Source organism: Myiozetetes cayanensis, unplaced genomic scaffold (assembly GCF_022539395.1).
Source record: "Myiozetetes cayanensis isolate MyiCay16 unplaced genomic scaffold, myiCay2020 scf22, whole genome shotgun sequence".
Taxonomy (NCBI): Eukaryota; Metazoa; Chordata; class Aves; order Passeriformes; family Tyrannidae; genus Myiozetetes; species Myiozetetes cayanensis.
The window spans coordinates 6951570-6971863 of NW_026087434.1; the positions used below are offsets into that span (position 1 = coordinate 6951570).

Consider the following 20294-nt stretch of genomic DNA (forward strand, 5'->3'; position numbering starts at 1 on the left):
ATCCGCAGGGAAACGTCTGCCTCCAGAATATTACACCCTGCAGACCCCACACATGCTGCCAGTCCCTCTGGGACCGCGGGCTCCTTGTGAAGTCTCCCCCAGGAGGTGTCGTTGTTAGGAGTCCATCGCTCCGAGCAGAACCCCCAGTGACTGAGCAGTGAAGGGTCACAAAGTGTCACTGCTTGGCACCGAAACCGCTCCTGATCCAGCACGAGAGGCTCAGTCAGCACCCTTTGAGCCTCCTGGGAGCAGGAGAGGCTGTGGGATGGGACAGGGATCGCTGCCCTGCAACTCTGAAAAGCAAAGCTCAAGACTACATAAAACATCAAAATCCACCTCATTTAAGGTCTTCCGAACACTTCACTCTACTCCCCCATTACTTCACGTGAGATCCGCTGAAAGCAATGCGTGAAAAGAGAGACAATTTGTCTTGAAAACACATTTTTTTGTAATTTATTAGATCTGTACATAGTTAACTAGTGCTGTTCTCATTAGCATGTTTTTAACCTGCTCCTCCCTCTCCTCCCCAGGCCGTTGCATGGGACATATGGAACGCAGAGCCCCTCTGGAATCCTGAACAGCAGGGCTTCCACGGGACCCCCCGGCAAGTTTGATTAGTTTATTGAAAATTAAACATTTTATTCTGTTCAGCCACTGCACGTGGAGCCAAACATTGTGTCTGATCATTGTTAGTGCCAGGAAAAAAGACTCATCTGTGAAAACTGATCCAAAATTAGAGACTAACAGATACCAAAGCTGCAGAGAAGCAGCTTCTCAGGTGTCGCCTCAGAACTGCAGGATTTGGGTTTATGCTGAAGTTTTGTTGCCATTTTAAGCTCAAAGATGCCCTTAAATCTGGTTTTATGTTTACTGGACAGAGTTATTGGCCTGGGAAAGCCCAAATGATTTTGCTTCTTTGTAGTTGCAGTGATTTCATGGGACAAGCAGGAGGTTCCCTTACAAGACAAATCCTTCCTGTTCAATCAAAGCACCGTGGCAAGGCCCAAGTCAGTATAAAAACAAAATCAAGCCAATCAGAGAAAGCTCCTTGGAAATGCATGGTTAGGAAAAAAAAAAAGTGGACACTTCACTCGGGATTGTCGTTCTCTTGACAAATGCCTTTAAAAACCAGGACGAGATCCCAGAACAATCTGAAGACCTGAGGACCTTGGCCAGCTGATTTCTGCCCTCCAACACTGGCGTCATCATTCCAGGTCAAATTGGCAGTTTTTACCACTACATGTGGGGGTTTTTCCCCACCAAATCAAACTTAAGTAACATTTGTAAAGTGCTTTGAGATAGTGCTAGAAAATACTAACAGTGAAAGAAAGGGGCAGAACATCTACCATCAGCACCCAGCTGATTCCTACCAGTTGTTTTTTATCCTCAGAGCAGCATCACTGTGTTCTCCTTTGACTTCTCATCAACCAGGAGCAAAGGTGCCAGTGCTGTAGGTGGCACACAGGGAAAAGGAGGTTCTGCAAGGCAGTGAAAGGATGTATTGGAAAGCAAAGGACACACGAATATTTCTTCTGGAAAGGTTCCTGAAGCAGAGCTCAGCAGAGAAGGATGGGCATTTACTTCCCAGATACATCAGGAAAACAGTGCTGCACACAGGCTCACGTGCACAGGGCTATGCAGGAGGCTCCAGAGAGCACAAATATTTGCCAAACAAGGAGAGAGGTGGTGCTAATTTGAAAAAAAAAATTTAAAAAAAAAAAATTCAAGACACTGGTTTTTTTTTAGGGGGGAGGACATAACTGCTCATCAGAAGCTACTGCCTGAGGGCTGTCAACTACTTCATAGTCAAGTCCTGCCCCCTCTCCAGCTGACAGGAACTTCTCTCTAGTTAGCAGCTTCACAAAAGCAATCCTTGTATAAATCCATAAAGCTTTCCCAGATTTTTAAAAGGTTAATTTTTACCATTATAATTGCACTTTAAAACCAGGCATCAGTCCCTACGCACTCTCCCCAAACACCTCCTCCATTTACAAAAGTGGAAAAGAAAAGGCTACAATTATTCACTGTCCTACAGCTACAGGATTTGAAAGGTTTGATGCAGGTGCCTGAAGGAAGGATGCAAACACCCAGTTTTCAGGGCAGGACAAGAGTGCATTTTGAAAACCCTGCAGGCTTCACAGCTTGGCTTGCATCGGCTTCAGGTGCTTGTGGAAAGATTCATGAACCTGCAAGAGGACAAGGCAGTGGTGACAAGGTCAGGTCTGGTCTTTGAAACAGTTTTAGCTCCTCACATCTTGCAGTGTGTTTGTTTACTGAAGAAATTTGAATCAGAGGCAGTTTGGAGATTTAAGAACAGCTAGATAACTCCTATATTCGAGTGTCTACATGACACAAAACATGAGAGTATAAAAAACATCCTGCCCACTGCCTCTCTTCTAAGAAAAGAAAGCAAGATATCTTATATCCATACAATTATTTGGCATTTTAATTAAAAGAAAACTGGTAGAGGTCTCCTAAGGGGACTGTAATGAAGCTCCTAAGCCCCACTGACTTCAGAATTACAGAACACTGAGCAAGTTGTGGGGAGATTTAACTCCAGCTGCAGTCTCTGGCAGCCCATTGTAGGAGATACAGTCTGTCCTAATTAAGTAAGGGCACCACCAAGACAGGATTCAGTTTGGCTGATGGAACGGGGACAATGACTCTTCCCAGTTCAGTTTATTTTATTAGCTCAGCTGCTCCAGTCTCGGGGCAGATGTGCAACACCTGACACCTAAGTACTACAAGGGAGCAATTTATTTTCATCTCCACTCACTGCTACTGCTTGAACACTGGAAGAACTGCCAGAAAACAGGTAAAGCTTTCACAGCTACTGTCACTAAGAAGAATCAACAGCAAGTGATAACTGCTTTTAAATTCAATGAGATGATTCAGTTGTTTCTCTGTGGAGTGAGAACCCCAAAAGCATCCCACATGAGGTACACGTGAGAAAATAACTACAGAAAGCAAACTGAAAGCAGGTTGCCAGTTCTGGTCCATTACTACCAGTGACTTTTCTCCCCTCCTCATCAATTACCTGCTGAGATCACTGGAGCATAATTAACAACCGTATTTCTCTGGGCATGTGTGAGGAAGAGGAAAAGAGGAAGAAATAAGGTTCCCTTACCTGTGTTTTGTTCAGTGGGGATGTCTTTGCCCACTCGAACATGTTCTCGTAGACGTTGCCGTCGTAGCGGCCAAGCACAGATCCCAGATGGACATCATGGAAGTCAAAGGAGTCCACCAGGGCCACTGCATTGGGGCGAATCACAGCCAGGAGCTCCTTCACGTGCTGGTTCACTTGGGTAACTTGGGCACTGGTCAAGATACCCGCCTTGGTGGGGGGGGAAAAAGGGATTGTAGAAGCCAAAAGAACCTTCCCTTCCCCGTGGTCTAACACGGGTCAGCCTTCCCACACAAAAATGCAGCAGTTCATAAAACACCAGGGTTTTTTAGTTTACTAAGTAATTAAACTGGCAATTAGCCATAGTGCACAAGCAAAAGGAGATGCCCAGCACAGCCCACCATACTGCCCAGCTATTTCATCTTGGATGGGAGACTCGCTCCTCAGAGTGCCCCTGTGCGAGTTTACTTGAAGAATGTGCATACATGGTTATTAATTTGCTCCTGGTTTCAGGGAATTTTTTAGGAAGCAGCAAAGAGGAAAAATGGGAAGACAAAACGTACCTGAAGGCCAAATAAAACATTGCTGCACAAATATATTCTGGCAGAATGAGGAAAAAAGCAATGCCTGACAACTTAAACCCGTTCACTGAAGTAAGAGTTGACATCTGGAGCACAAGACCCCCTTTGAGAGATCCAGCTCTTGGAGCATGTCTAACGTGTACCTCCTTTATTAACTCCTTGTTTTTTAACACACAACACCTGGTCACCAACTGGAAAACATTTCAGCTAAACCTGGCACATGCCTGGTTTCCATTTATCACCCACCTCTCCATTCTGGAAGATCACAAAACCCGAGGACCTGACAAGAGCCTTCCACCACACCTGCCCTGCTAATGGCCTTTTGGAAGTCAAGTCTTTATACCTAAAATATTCATACACTTGGCATTTAAAGCATCTTTGCAAACAATGAATGTGGCTCTAGAGATCTCAAGTGCTGGGGAAAGACACCAACCTGCAAGAAATCCCCTGTGTTCTTGCTGATGCCAAACAGGGCGTAGAGGAGGCACAGGTCGGTCAGCACAGCGCGGACAGCGGCGTTAGTGACCTCAGAGAGCTTTGCTGCAAACAGCTTCACCACCACGTAGTGACAGTGTGCCTGCACAGACACAGGGAGGCCAGTCAGGATCACCAAGAGATGAGAAGCTCTTACAGCCTATTTTCTGGAGCAGGCACATCACTGACCTCTGATGCCCGCACCAGATCAACAGAAGTTCTGTTCCAGGCGTCCTCCTTGCTCTTTCTGTGGTTCAGCTCAGCTTGCAAGTTCTTTGCTGCAGCTTCTACAAGCCTGTTTTATGAAAGGAAGTTTACACAATAGCACCACATTAACAAGATGAGGTACACTGAATTCCTACAGATTTCAGGCATGGCACATGAGCTCTGAATTCTTCTCATGTGCTATGACTGAATATATTGCCTGGACTGAAAAGCTGTGCCTCTGAAACATCAGTTACCCCTGCTGCAGCTGCAATACAGCTATAGGGGGTAAAGGACATCTGACAGCACCCATGTGGTACTTCAATACCTACTCACATGTAGGTATCTGTTCTACTCTCACATTTCCTTCATAACAGGCTTGAGTATCAGGATTGTTTCTCTCCAGAGAGATCTCTGAGCAGTCTGTACAAAGTTGGTACTTGTACACTTGAATGTACTTCACATGTAAATATCTCCCAATGGAAAGGGGAGCAGAGTAACCAGGCAATGAGTAGGCTGTGAGTAGTCTCTTGTAACCTCAAAGCACTTAACACCGACCCCAACCCAGCAAAGTGTGTCACTTCCTGCAGGCAACGCACGGATCAAAGCTCTGCCAACCACACCTTGGAAATGCAGCATTAACAGGGCAGTGCATCACCACCACCTCCCAGGACAGCCAGTTTGGCTTGGCTCAGACTGTTCAATGTGAACTCACCGGGCAGCACGTGCCTTGTAGGCCTCCACCAGGCTGGCAGGGTCATTGATCCGCACGGTCACGGTCCTGGCAGCCACATGCTGCGGCTGAATGCGCTGGCTGGAGAGGTCGTTCAGGTAGGACACCATGCCAGTAACCTGCTGCCCAGAACTGACCTGGGTGTAGCTTTTGACAAGGAATCTGAAAACAGAGACAGCAGATGGCAACTCTTACTCACTGAGTTGTCTGAACGGGGAAAAGTCAGGCTCAGGCCGGAAAGAACACATGGAGGCGTATAATTTTCTGCCAAAAACAGGGCAAGGGACAGAAACACGACACCAGCTTCATGCTAGTACAGAAGACCACACTGCCAAGGCAGGAGCACCCCTGCCAGAGCTCCCAGCACACCTGGCTGTCTGCAGCATCATGACCGTGTTCTCTCCCTCGTAGGTGCAGGACGGGGTGAAGGTGACGTAGATGTCAGGAATGCCGCTGCAGCGGGAGTAGCCGTGCCCGCCACAGGCCATCCGACATTCCTCGATGCCGGCGTTGGCAGTCCAGGAAGTGAAGGCCTTCAGCCCTGCTGTCAGCGCGTGGAGCTGAGGGACAAAGCAAAGACAGTTTGGATTTATTTCCCCCTCTGGGATTGCACACGTACATGCAGCTCCCAGGAAAACAACCACTGTCCCACGGGGTCTTGTTTTTCTTGCAAGAACTCCTTCCTGAGCCAAACTATTTATAGGAAAACCTCTGTACATGGAAAGCCCTCTTGTGAGTACACCACCCTTTCTGTGCCTACACATTGTATGTGCAAGTCTGTCTTCAACTGCCTGTTGTCACACCAGCTTCTCAGACAGAAACCCTCAGAGAAAACAAACATTTTACAACCCTGACCCCTCAGTATGGTATTGATACCTTTGATCAACACACCTGTCCTACCCCAGTCACTTGGAGAACAATTAAGAAGGATAAGCATAAGACTCGTCTCAACTCCCAAGTGATATGCCATCATTCCTGGAAAGTCACCTTCTGAAAAAATATATTCCCAGCAGCTTTCTCACTGTGCATTACTCCCTGTTTTTTATGAAGTGCAAATAAAGAAGTAAAAGTCACCAGCACGCACTGGGCTTGGGGGCTTTTGAAACTACAGAAGTACAAGACATCTCCCAAGTGAAAACTGTAAAGAAACCTCACATGAATTCAACAAAACACCCCTCTGGTTCCCAGAGAACACAGTACCTCTGGCAGCTCACTTAGGTCCCCTTCATTGATGTCCCCACTAATACGATGGTAGGTGTTTTTTATGTAGGCTCCCACAAAATGGAAAGCATATGCTGTTGCCAGGAGAGGAAAGAGTTTGTACTGTTGGGTCTGATAATCCAGGATCTGGGGTTCTGGTTCCCTAGAACAAAACACAGATCAATCAGCATGCAAGTGGCCAGCAAACTGCAGCTGCAGAAATCCCCTTCTCAGCACAAGCTACACCCATATCAAGCTGGAGTATCTAACAGTACCTAAGACCAGCAACAGCCTCTGGCAGGGGAGGACATTTTGGCAGTCAAGAATGAAAGATTTTTTGAAGTTTGTCCTGTTTCCCAGGACAAACAGTGTTTTGAAACGATATCGAGTGCCAAAACAAACATCAACCCCAGTCCCTCTTCCCTCAGCACTGAGGCTGCTCCTGGGTGTCCCTGTACTCACCCTGGCTTCAGCTCAGACTGGTGTCTCACGGCGCTGTAGCGGATGGCGATGGTGCAGGCGCGGGACAGCGAGCGAGCAGAGTCACCCACGATGAGGGAGCGGATGAACACCATGGTCCCGTAGGTCAGCTTGTCACTGACAGGCTTCACATAGGTGCCATCTGGTTCAACCTACCAAAAAAACCCCCAAAAAACAGCTTGTTGAAGTTTCCTCCCTTTTACACCTGTTGAAGTTTCCTCCATGTTACATACTGACACATCAAGCTCGAAACTCATCGAGCAGCACTTAAGCAACCCACAACCCTCTTGGTGCACTTATTCAGCCACACAAGAGCATTCAGTATGGCCATGTCTCCCAGCAGATTCTGAAGTCCACTGCTTTACCTGAGCATATTTCATCAGCATATTCTCCCGAGGAATTCGGAAGTTGTCCATTTTCAGGTAGCCATTGTCCATTTCATCATAGCCAAATTTCGGGCCGATGTCACCCACTGTAATCCCTGCCACAGACAAAGCCACGTGCATTAAGGAACAGGGACTAAACCCCACCTGAGAGGTTCAAGCCTTCCACTTCATATGGCATCATGCTGATGGAATTGGTTGGTGTGGCAGCCCACTGCTTGGGAACTGGCTGGGCATCAGTCAGTAGGTGGTCAGCAGTCACATTTTGCATCACTTGTTTTGCATATTGTCTTATCATTAATTTCCCTTCCTTTTCTGTCCTATTAAATTGTCTTTATCTCAGCCCACAAGTTTTAGCTTTTCCCAATTCTCTCCCCTGTCCCACTGTGGGAGGGGGATGGCTATGTGTTTAGCTGCTTGATGGGTTAAACCACAAGAAGCAGACATCAAAACTTGGGAAACTTCCTCACTTCCATGCAGTGCTACTACCCACCCACTGTAGGAGCTGCCTCTAAAGTTCACCCAGCTCCACTTCCAGCTAAACAGTGATAAAAGCTCTTTTTTCCCTTTCAGAAAGCAGGACATGCTGTGCCCAGAATGCACAGGAGACATTGGGGAGACACTGGGGCAGAATAAAATCCCAAACTGCCTTCACATTGAAGGCATGACAGGAAAGGTGATTTAGTGGTAGCTCAGTCACAAGAAAGCCTCACTTAAGCCCTGTGATCTGATCACTGAAATCAGCTAGTGAAATAAGCCACAAGACAGCAGCTGTGCATATTCAGAGAGAAACAGATCTAATCTATTCCATGAGATGGATTTTAACCCTTAACATGGATATTTACCTGGCAGAGGTTCATGGGTGCCCAGCTGCCTGATGGGAACAATGAAGGCGTGCAGCCCTTTGCACTGGCCCTGGGTGTAGAGCTGGGCCAGAACGATGGCGTGGTTTGATGTCTTCCCAACTGCAACAGGAGTGGGAGTCAGAAGGAAAAACAGAGTCAAACACACTTACACACACAGAGCCTTTCCTGAAAGCAGGATCTGAGATTGCCTGAACCCCATCATGCAGTAGAAAACCCGATTTACAACACTGGTTATCACCCCAATTGTACAGCTCTAGACAAACAGTGTTGCTCAAGTCAGTGGAAGTTGCACAACACAATTCTCTTCACTACACAACACCAAGTCCTTGGCAAACCTGCCAGTGAAGCTGAAGGAAATATAAACTTTGATACAACCAAAAACTACACTAAATTCATACAGTGTGACTGGTTCTGAACAACAGTCCAGAACACACAGATGATGCTTTAGTAGGCTCTGGCAAGTTTGTTTCTCGGGGTTCAAGAGTAACTGTCTTTCAGCCAACTCTTTGGGTCAGCTTTCAATCATCACTCTGTAAATGCAACACACAGGACATCACCTCCCTAATTATTCCAGACATCTTCCAGCTTTAGACACACAGGGATGCACTTACGTCCACCAGGCCACCACTTAATGGAGGTGACAGTGGGGCTGTTGAGGATGAACTCCTGCGTGGCAGGGTCGTAAGTGGCTGTAGTTTCTAGACCCCGAAGGTGAGTCCCTGGAAACAAGCAAACACACTGTTTTGGCAGAAAGTCAGTCAGAAAACAGAGACAAGGACAGAACTGGACAATGGAAAGTGGAACTCCAGTAGTAATGTTTGAATTTTAACTTTGCTTTGAGGCTATATAAAGAACTGAATTTCAACTAATTAAGGAAGAACAAGTGAGAGCCAGGACCATATTCGGGGACCTGAAGCCAATTCTCAGAAAACATGTAAATTTTTTTCCCCCAGTGGTCTAAGACTAGTTTTCCAAGCACCTCCAATCTGACACCTTTTTGTTATCACACACCAGAAGCCCCTTCTCAGTTAAAGCATTCCATGAAACCACGCTCACCTCAATTTCACTAAAATGCAATCTGACTAAATTGCAAAATAAAATCATACCCTTCTCAGCCACAAAATGAAATAAGCAGTGCCCACCACCTCTTCATTCCCTCTCAGGCCTACATTCTCCTCACTTGATGGAGTTGATCTCCCAAATGAGATCAACGAGCTCCAAGACAGGGAGCGATGGCATGTGAATGCCAGGGGACTGATGCAGGCAGATGAAGAGACTGAAAAAAGATGGGAGGTAATTCCAGGAAGTGTCTTTGTCTTCTGTCCCCAACTCTTCACACACACCTGTCTCAGAGTAGACAGTGGCACTGTCCCTGCATGCCTTAAAAAACCAAAAATCACCAGGCCTACTCGCTTAAACTAGGCAAGCTGTGAACACTCCTGAGAGTCTGGACTGACAGGGCAGGACAAGAGCTCCAACATTAAAAAGGGGATCACCTTGATGCAACCACATTCCCAAAGCATGGAGGTAATGGCAGACTTCCACAGGCAGCTCAACACAGACTTACTTTGCTGGTAAAGGATCTTCCAACCTCACTAGTTGCAAGAGATTCTCCTCAGACTTGCAGTTACTTTATGCTTCATACAGTCTCTACATTTCACTTCAGCACAAAGGTGAATCCTGCTCATTCTGAGAAAATAATTCTCATTTGCAACTCTCAGATGTCAAAATTAAAGTTTCCCAAGGCACAATATCCTCCCTTTGAAACTTGGATTAGAAGTGCTGCAACCACAATACTGCTGGAGTTATCAAAATCCATTTCAAAGCTTGAAAGCAAAGGAATAGCAACAAAAGCCAAAGTCTACTTGAGACAGAGAATTAAAAACACACCAAAACATTTCACAGTCCATTTAAAAAGAACACATGGGAGTTAACAAAGGGGGAATAAAACTCCACAGAAAACACGAGCGTTGGAACCAAGTCATCCACACGTTCCCTGACACAAGGTCAGGCCAAAGGTGACAAGCAACTCTTTGATGTTTTTGGCATCTCTTTCAGTACCTTAAAAGTTCTGTCCTTTTGTCTTCACACTGGACATTAATTAGAGGAAAGCAGAAATCAAACTGGAAAGAATGATGAACAGGTGCCACCCAACTGACAGCACCAGCCACAGGCACTCGTGACACTGGTTTGAATGGCACGAGGAGCACTCGGGGTGCTCACATTTAGAGCTACGGACACCAAACCCTCCTGCAGGGGGAAAAAGGAGGAAGCAGCACATGGCAATAATGCCCTGTCAAACACCTCAGAGGCTGCCCACCTCTCCCTGCAGCCACAGCTGCACCTGTGAAGTCTCTGGGATACAAACACCCTGTTCTTCCCGGGCAGGGGAACGCTCCGTACACAAAGCCATTCTCAGAAATAGCATTGAGGGAATGTACTGTACCATGGCCCATTTCAGTCTGGGCATAAGTGCCAATGATCTCCAGGTTCCAGGCAGGCATGAAGAAGCGATCCTGCTGCTCTGGGGTTGCCTGGGTGAGAAGGGTGGGGAGGAACATGCCCAGATGGAGGTCCAGAGGCTCAGGCCGTCCGCGGTGAACAAAGCTGTGAAGAATTGTCATGGGATGGGAGCGTGAAGGGAATGTTATGGGAGGGAAGCAAGCATGAGGATTCATGGTGGAGATTCAGGAAGAGACAAAAAGAAAAAAAAAAATGATTCATGTGTCAATCCGAATTCATCCAGTGTATTTTAGAAAGGCAGAGCACTGTCCTTTTCTCAGGCCTGAATAATAGGAAATGACACTCACTTTGAAACAAACGTGCTGCAATGCATTTCTTCCTCATCATACAAAAAATGCATCTGCAACATTCACCTATTTTTGATACACCATGACTGACTAAAAAAAAAAAAGGATTAATCCAAAGCAAAGACAGACCAGACCATCACTCTGGTTCTCAAATCAGAGCATCCCTAAGTTAAATGGGCTGAGGCAGAATGTCAGTTTGATGAAGATGTGATCTGGCTGGATGCAAGGAGCCTTTACCCAGACATAGGAAGTCCATTTTTTTTATCTCTCCACTTTCTGAAGGTAGAACCTGGTAGAAATCCTAGTTTATCCAGCTGAACAAGCTAAGTTTTCACTGAATTTTGCTTTTTTTTAAAAAGGTAAATCATAACTGTCTGCACTATTTACTTCAATTTTTTGTTAAATTAAAGATCAGACACAACTAGCGTACATGGCATTCCAAACCTACTCCCTTCAACCTCTGCTATTTTCAAAAGCTCTCTTAAAAGGACAGTGCTCTGCATGTGTAGGTCAAAGCTGTGAACACGAACAACTTGGCAAGCAAGCCAACATTTTTCAATCTGCAAATCACCAGCACAAATTATCTCTAATCAAACATGTTTCATTAGAACTGCTCTTCCTCCAAGTTCTGTCAAACACCACTGTGAGGTAGTTAAGTCATCTATTAAGTTGTTCAGTATGAAGAATTAAATGCTTATTAAACCTTTAAATAGTGATAGATTTGAGTATTAAAAGAGTGGGGATGAATTGAGAATCAGTACCTGCATCTGGCCCATTTTATTTATGAAATAATGTAATTGGTCTTTAATAGGAATATATATATATATTTAAATTATAAGCATTATGGAAAGAGCACTGATGTGAGTTTGGCTCAAACTCATCTGACATTCTTATCAAAGTGGGAACAATGCACTCTTGTGTTCTCCAAACATTAATATGAACCAGCTCTACTCCTGGGGCTTCCCAAGAACTGCAGTTCTTTAATATTCTCAGGCACCTATAAATAAATTCAACCATCTAACAAAACCAGCAGAAATATTTTCAAAGCTTTTTGACTGCACAGAGACCAAGCCCAATAGGGGACTAGTGGGTTACCAAGAACACCAGATTAAAAGTGAGCTCAGTACTGTGAGAAGTACCCAGCTGACAGTCAATGAGGAAAAGGAAATCCTCATTTACCAGCAATAGTTATAAACCAGACAGAAACAGCACAGTATTTTCCCTGCTCCTTCTTGTTTCCTGTTCAGCCCTATTTAGTGATATTTGTGCTTTTTCTTTATTTGATTTTTTTTTTTTTGAGAGACTTCTTCACTATGGATCAGGTTGAAATCAACACAGGCTATCACACCGGCAGTCACTGAGATAAAACTGAGTAATTGAGTAACTACCCATCTAGGCCAGGGTTCAACTCAATAATCAATGGTCTATTTCCCCATCACCAGTTTCTAAACATCAGGATCAAATCAAGCAAAGTTCAGTGACAATTACTGCAGCAGTTTTACTGGTGGAGTAGTCAGATACTCAACATTCCCAACAGGAATGCCAAATGTTTGCATTTTAATTATTCAGCAGAGTGAGTATATTTACCTTACCATAATAGTTCTATTTAGTGTCAAATTACCATCAAACAGCATGAGAACTACCAGCAAATCAGACCATCACCAGGCAAGAAAGTGCAATCATGTAATGTGAAATTGCAAGTGAAAACCAATCACTTCAGTGTGGGTGTGACTGATTGATTTAAAGCAGCTGTTGTGAGAAGAGCAAACAAGGACAGCAGGCATTCATTGTTGCCATCCAGTTATGCCTCAGTTTCCGGTGCTGAGCTGGGTTTGCCAACTCCATCTCTCCCAGGCAGGGCAGAGGACAGGATTTCTTTCACTGAATCTTCTACGAATGTTTCAGCAGCTGTAAATGAACAACCAGGCAACTGGCATTGCCATCCGGCTTCTGCAGTGTCCAGACTTGTACACCTCGTGCTTTCCCGGTTCAGATGCCAGCACAGGCACTGGAGTCTTTGGTTTGTTAACCGTTTTTTGCTGGTATTTAACAGCCATAATTCCAGGTTCTGGGCTAAAAGATTGTTTTCTGATGCATAAAACGTTTTTCCCTTTGAAGCAGTGGAAGTTTTCAACAATAGCAGGAGTCAGATGGGTTTTTTTTCCTTATAACCAAGACCTTTCCATGAAGTTGTACAGCTGCAGTGGAGAAGCATCTGGAAGAAAAGTGCCTGGGGCAAAGCATGCCTGACTTTCAAACCAAGTTGCAGTCTCACCGTGCTCCATTGCACCTACAGGAATGCTCCTGACCTGTTTCTGCAGGCCAGCCTTGCACTGAGAACTCTGAGAGACACGTGCCCCAAATTCAGGCAAAAATAAAAACCACAGGACTGTTCACTTTCCAACCAGTTCAAGTGAAATTCAGACTCTGAGGGCTTAGAACAACCTCCTCACCCTAAACAACTACAGAGGCAGTGATCAGCTAAGAGGTGCATTCTGGAAAAGACCAAAAAGAACTCTGGGATTGTCAGGAAGTGAAAAGAGGAGGCCCTCTGGCTACAGGGCAAGAAACATCAACCATTAACCAAGGTATTTTGCCTTTCCCCTTTTAGAGTTACCCAGGAAACATCATCAACTTACACACTGGAGTTACAGAAAAGAGGTTACCCATTGATGCCTGAAGGGAACTAACCATGTCCCAACTCGGTTTGGGCGTAGGTGCCAATTATCTTGACTCCACGGACCAGGGGCAGCCACTTCTCCTTCTGAGCAGCAGTCGTTTGGGTCTCTATGGTTTTTTGAAACATGCTGAAGTGGAGACCCAGAGGTTCAGGCACATTGCCCGTGCATGTTCTACAGGAGAGAAATAGAGGGATCTGGATCTCAGTCTTACTGCCATTGTGAACCTGAAAGGCTTTTCTCCAGCTAAGAAAAAGAATCTCTTGGCCTATTTCAACCTTTTTGTATTTTGTCACACAAACAACCTCCAAATATGGAGGCATTGGAAGCAATGCTCATGGGGAAATAAATGTTTCTTCCAGACATTTTCACCTCCCCATGAATCCTGCTGTTGCTATGTAACTGTATAATAAAATATTATTCCACAAAGATCTAGGGGGAACTTTAAACTAAGGACATGAAAACCAAACCAATCATTTTCTCCCCATCTCTCAGGCTTGGGAATCAATCCCACTGCTGCTGGTGGCTTACAACTAGGCCTTTTTCAGCTACAAGCAGTATGCACTGAAAAGGAAAAGGCTTCTCAGGTGACCGAGTGCTTTTCAGAAAGGCTTCGTATTACCTGTAGCTGCTCCTATCAGTTGTGAGATCAGGAACTCACCTTTATTTAAAATTACCATTGCAGTCTACTGCTGGAAGGAAAAATCAGACATTTTAGGTGTCCTTCATCAAAGCAGAAGTTACTTCATGAGAGAGTACATGACTCCACAACATCTTCCCTTCTGATTTTTCCAGGACCAAAACTATTGCAGTCAAGTAATCTGATGCTGGTGATTAATGCATGAAGTGTGCTTTAAGCTGGTGTGAGTGCAGGTACAGTGTCTCAAGTTCTTGGAACAGAGGCAGATGGTTCTCTTACCAGAAAATATTCTATCACCTACAGCAGCACATGCTTACAAAGGTGATACTTTCAGGGTGACCAAGGGCCTAAAAATGCTGCAAGGACAGCAAGACAGAATACTTTTCAGCATTCCTGTGGTTTCCTAAGTGGGTTATTCTTTTAGCCCTCGACCCATATAGCAACAGCAGCACCCTTTATTTCCTCACTGCCTGCAGCACAGTTATGGTGCCTCTGCTCCTCGGGCCCAAAGGGACAAACCTACAGGGAGAAAACGAGTGCTGACTTTGAAATGCACAATTTCTGGGCAGCTTGGGAAGAGCTTGGATGGTTCCTCAGGTATTTTCAGAAGCTACTGAAGGAGTTTGTGAAAAAGTTGCAGCATGTGCTTTGCTGTCAGAAAAATCACGTCAGACACTGCTCCTCTGAAGGTAATGCTTCAGAAAAAACAAGAATATTAAAGGTCACAGCAGCAACTTTCACTGCCTGTAAGTTTAATCACAAGTGCCAGATATCTTGTGCTTAACCAGCACCTTCTCTGATAGGAGTTAAGACAACAGACATTTTGCAAGTGGATGCTTTAACACCCCTGTGTCAGAAGGCATTTCACTAACTGAACACGCAGCATTTTAACAATTTCTTGCATTAACTAAGCTGAAAGCTAAATTACAGCAGAAACTGTGCATCTCTGCATACTCCACAATGAATATTCAGGATTTCCTTAACATGCCTTTTAACAACCTGAATCAAAAGAAGACAGAATCCTGTTTTCCTCCCGAAGAGGAGGAACAGCTGTGAAGGCAGGAGCAAAAGGCTTTCTTCCCTTCATTTCCTTTCTGTGAACTCTTACTGCTTCCCATCAGCATTTCTACATTCCCACTGCCTGCACGGGTTGTTCCCCAAAGGCTGCAGCGTGTAACATCAAGACTGACTGTGGCACTGGCCCTTTGTTCAGTGACCAACGATGGCCTTGGTGGCCTCAGGTCAGATTTGCTGCGACAGCCGGTGCCTTGAGGAGGCTGCGGCTCCAAATCCACTTACAGGAGATGGATGTGTAGTAACCCCTGCTTTGGCAATATAAATCTTTCCACACTTCACAGCAAGCAGTGCCACCCACACAGCAGAAGGCACCTGTGTGACAGGTGAGTCACTGTCTCTCAGTGCACAGAGCATGACAGAAGCAGAGTCTGCATCTTCAGGGGCTCCAAAGCTACATGAACAGAAAAGCCACTCTCAGGCTGCAGAGCTGGGTCCCAGAACAGGGTCACTGAAGTTAAAGCAAAGTCTGCATGCAAACTTTCCTGCTCTTTGCAGAAGTCCTTGAAGTGACTCTCTCAAGGAAGAGCACGAAGGGTCATCCCACTGGAAGAGGAGCAGGAGCTGTGTCTGCTTACTGGGCCTCAGAGCCGACAAATCCTATGGGAATAAACTCCTATTCCAGCTGCATCAAAAAAAGCAAGTCAGACTCATCCACTCCAAATTAATTTAGCAGTGGCTAGTAGGGCCCCTAGTATGGTTTTTCTGGTTTGATTCCTCAAAGCTACACCAGGTTCTAATTTACTGTCAGAAGGAGATGTAAGGACAAATTCCCACAGGGAAAGTGCACGTTCACACAATGCTCATGAACACAGGGATCACCTGGTGACCAGCAGCTCTTGGATCTTCTCTTCTTCTGTGACCCAGTTTCTCCCAATTGTTTTTCACTTCTTCATTTAATCCCATTTTCCTCACTGAAGGTTAATTAAACTTGAAGGTGAATTAAAACTGGCCAGATCGCTCTCTTCCAAGAGCTCTGTAGCATCACACATCAGAACCATTTCCCATTTCTCATGCTGACTTACATTTTGCTGCAGTTAGGACTGTCAAAGAAATCTGAAATATTGGCACTTTTAGGCTACTGGCCTTCAAAGCTGTATCACAGCAGCAACTGCAGCGTGGACATAGAAGAACTGACTACATGAGAAGCAATGAAATGGATTCTAAATGTATTTAATAGATCCTCTTACGGTTTGGAGTCCAACAAAGCTCTTTGGAAACACAGGAGGAGCATTGATTCACTTGGACATGTCAGAGCAGCAACAACTGTTTATGTGTATCTTCAGGGCAGCTGAAGGAAGCAGCATTTCTCCTCACCTATTCATAAATCAAGCTTTAAAGTCAGTGAGTCATGTGCCAAGCTCCTTAGTGCTGTTCAGGCAATATAGGAAAGCTACAGGAAAACTACTGGCTCAAAATTGTCCAAAAATTGCATATGTAAATCTGTCCCTGCTGTTTGGGGATGACTGAAAGGATTTTTTAGGCTTCCATATGTAGGAATCTGATGGTCAATCACAATAAATACAACTTGACATCTGAATCAAGGACTTCAATCTCTTTCATAAACTTCATTCAAGGCATGTTGCAACAGCATATCCACTCAATCTTCCCATTTGGAAAAATGAATGAACTCAATTACAGTTCCTCCAGGTCAGCTTTTGCACTGATGAAGTTTCTTCTAGTTAGCACCAATTAGCATGTTTGGATATGTGATAGAAATAAACCTCATTTTGCCAGTTGGGTGGAGTTCACTGAGTTTAAAAAAATAATTTGACACTCAGCAGGTGAGAAAGTGGGGACAGATGTTAAAATGCAAATGAAATCAAAGGATGGAAAAATAATCCTATCATTTCTTCCATTTATGAAGCAGCAGTAAGCCCACATCCTCCCTTGCCAACACCAGACATTATAGTAAAGAAGTCAAATCAGGAATAGCAAGTGTATAGTTCTTAGAGCAAGCCCACTGCACTTGTAGGCAAGAAGTTTATGTACTGCTCCTCATCCTGTTACATGTCACTGTATGTTAATCTACATGTTTATGTAGAATAAATATGGTTAAAAATGGTAAAAGCAGTCAGTTTAAAGTAATTGCCTTTATGTTTTAAAATCCTGAATGCCTGCAATTAGAATTGACTCTGAAAAAAGTCTTCCTCATTGTTTCAGTTGATTCTGGATCATTAATTCTGACTTGTTACACCTGACTATTCCTATCACACAAAATATAGAGGTATTGTTTGGTATCTGTATGAAATGTTACGTTTTCATCTGCTTAAAGTTAAGAATTGCTGATTCCCAAACAAGTTTATGGAAATACAAAATTAGAATCTCTCATTTGACTATTTCTGACAAGTCTATTTTCATATAATACTGTCAGTAATGCTACCAAAAGACAGCATTTACATTGCAAACTCCACTGAAATTTGCCAGCTGGTAGACTGGATAGAATTTTCTGAATTTTCTCCATATAAATAACTGAAGAAACTTCCCTGTCACTTCCAGTAATCCTTATGGGGGAAAAAAAATTAATCATTAACTTTGACTATGCAGCACCTGAATAACCCAATACTGTCACTGAACTTGATCTTTTGGAAGTTGGCATTGGTGGGCAATGACAGCAAAAACATTTACTTTACTTCCATGAGAACTGTCATGACACAGGTCAGTGTGGACCAATTTCTTGGAAATTAAAACCACAGTGGACAAGATGATTTCAACTACCTGCTCCCAATATTCATGCCCTGAGGCCCAAGCCAGATTTGCTACAAAACCAGTCAGAGGGGGCTTGTGGTTCATTAAATATTGTGTCAAAGGATATATCTGTGGCGTTACCACAGACTTCTAGGTCTGTGTAATCTGTAAACAGTTTCTGTTTGATTAAATCAGAATGAGTTCAACAGAACTAAGGGGAAAAATACATCAAAATAAGTTCTGATTCCTTCTGGAATGAAAACTCAGACGTAAAGACAGCCTTATTTTTCTTAACTTAATCCAAGGGTCGTATCAGACAAACCAAAGGTCAGATACAACAAAAAGCCTCTGGGTCAAAGGGAACCACTGTAGCACCACGAGCATGGAGGAGGGAGAAAGGACAGGCAGTGACAAACAAGAACTTCCAAGCCATCTTGGAACATTTTCAAGTATGCCTGCAATGTTACTTTATTAGGCCTAAGTGCAAGTGAAGTAATCGGCTTTAAGATATTTCATTAGAAGCTGCAAACTCACCAGATCTATTCAGGTTGAAAATATTTTGGTGTATCTTTTACGTCTTTTGTGGGGAAAAAAAAATCAAGCTACAAGTCCCATTTTTTACTTTCTGCACCACATATAAGAAACAGGGTGTAATTGTTCATGGTGCATCTCTAGTCAATAATCTAAGAAAACATAATATTCATGAAATCAAGGTTTCATCTGAAATTCACTAAAGCCAAGACTTCAGTGGACTTTTGCACAGGTCTTGAGCTTCCCTTGGACAGCAAAGATAAGGGAAAAGCACACCTCTAATGTCCTTGGTGATGATCACAGTATATACAGAAAGCAAACTCTGGATGTAGGTACCTTTTAAACCAGAAGATCTCTTCAGGATCTGCAATTCCATATTCCCTTAACTTCATCACCATCAAGGAGCTCTTCCTGATGGCTTGCTCATAGCGTTGGCTACGGGACAGGAAGTTCAAATCCTCATGCTGGAAGTCAGGGTCATTAAGAACTAAGGCCTCTGGGGACAGAACAGAAGAGGAAAACAAGCTCAGTTTCCACAAACCTCAATAAACACAGAAATGACCCAGCGTTTCACCTGCTGTACCTCAAGGCACAGGCACCAGAAAATTAAAAATAGAATCGGAAGTGAATGAAATCAGAAAAAAGTCAAAGCCCTTTTTGAGAGCAACTCCTGGCGCTCTCATTTTACACATAAACCCCATGCTTAGGTCAGAGCACTCTGGACTTGGCAGGAGGGCAATTCCCTGACGTAAGACCTGCAGGTCCCTCAGCAACAGCCTCAGTGGCTCAGGCTGCTGTCCCTCAGCCTCCTGAACTCTGATCCCCTTGTCACTCCCTCCCTGCAGAAGGGCACAGCGACTATTGCCACTGTGCCAACTGGAAAACAAGTTCCCCTGAGACAACAGACCTCCTGTGCACCCCTCTCTGGCACAGAAGTTACACAACAGCAGCCTCTCACAGTTTGCCCCAGGGAAGAGAAGGGAGGCAGTTCATTAATCTCTCATATCACAGTGGTGGCGGGTGACAAACAGGTGACATTTGTACTGTTGGGCAAGAGCGTGGCAGGAAGGAAACAGGAGCGGAGAGGGCCCGAGAGAAATGGCCGTGGGAAGCTGCCTCTAACTCTCCAGTAGGAAGGGGAAACAGAAGTAAAAGGACATTGTTCTATCAGGGTCAGCCCAAAGCCTTCCTGGGAAGGGGAGGAGAGGGACGTAACGTAGCTCGTTCCTGTTTAACCCATCAGAGAGTTCCTGCTCGTGTCTAGCCCTAAACTTCCTTTAGGCTGTGACCATCTGTCTGCAAACCCTGTCTTTACAGCTCTCCCCTCTCCCTGGAGTCTCCCTTTTCCCCAAAAGCTCCTCCACACACCCTCCCTCACAACCTCGTCCCTCCTCACCTCCCCCGGGGTCCCCACCCCGTTACCCCCTCCCCATACCCCGGTCTCCCTCTCCCTGGGGGTCCCCTCTTGGCTCTCCCTCACTCCACAGCCTCTCCCTTCCCCACCGCCGCGTCTCCTTCTCCTAAAACCTCCCCCCCAAAGCCCTCACCACGGCTGTCTCTGCCCCTCCTCACCCTCCCCAGCCCGGTGCCCGCCGGGCCCTCCCTCACCGATCTCCTTGCGGCGGCGGGTGCGCTCGGGGCCGCCGTCCAGGATGTGCGTGAGCAGCAGGGGCTGGAAGGTGGCGGCGGCGCGTTCCCTCCGCAGGTCCGCGTTCATCGTCATCGCTCTGTCCCCGTCCCTGTCCCGATCCCGATTCCGGCCCCGCTCCGCCGGCACCGCCCCCGCGCGACGTCACTCCCGCGACGCCACGTGGGTCCCGGCCACGTG

At 45.3% G+C, this 20294-nt stretch overlaps 1 protein-coding gene across 2 annotated transcripts; it reads right to left on the reverse strand.

Moving 5' to 3' along the window:
* Nucleotides 1-424: 424 nt before the first annotated feature.
* On the reverse strand, nt 425-20262 carry ACOX1 (acyl-CoA oxidase 1). 2 transcript variants are annotated; one of them, XM_050319034.1, is made up of 14 exons: nt 20075-20262; nt 18803-18962; nt 10492-10652; nt 8657-8764; nt 8025-8144; nt 7162-7277; nt 6779-6948; nt 6317-6479; nt 5486-5676; nt 5099-5278; nt 4369-4474; nt 4139-4282; nt 3128-3334; nt 425-2186 (listed from the first exon to the last, which is right to left on the reverse strand). In XM_050319034.1, the coding sequence occupies exons 1-14, from the start codon at nt 20187-20189 to the stop codon at nt 2136-2138; spliced, it is 1992 nt and encodes a 663-aa protein (XP_050174991.1). In that variant the 5' UTR covers nt 20190-20262; the 3' UTR covers nt 425-2135. The 2 variants fall into 2 exon arrangements, with proteins under 2 accessions (XP_050174991.1, XP_050174992.1); XM_050319035.1 differs by lacking the exon at nt 10492-10652 and adding an exon at nt 13547-13707 and having other exon boundaries at nt 20075-20242.
* Nucleotides 20263-20294: the final 32 nt, after the last annotated feature.

What these genes read in the sequence shown, in the direction of transcription:
- ACOX1 (XM_050319034.1), bottom strand. Translation starts at nt 20,189, where the DNA reads ATGACGATGAACGCGGACCTGCGGAGGGAACGCGCCGCCGCCACCTTC. An exon ending in TGCTGATGAAATATGCTCAG is followed by an intron (nt 6,949 to 7,161) that starts GTAAAGCAGTGG and finishes TTTTTTTGGTAG; the next exon opens with GTTGAACCAGATGGCACCTA. An exon ending in ATGATGCTGCAGACAGCCAG is followed by an intron (nt 5,279 to 5,485) that starts GTGTGCTGGGAG and finishes CTCTGTTTTCAG; the next exon opens with ATTCCTTGTCAAAAGCTACA.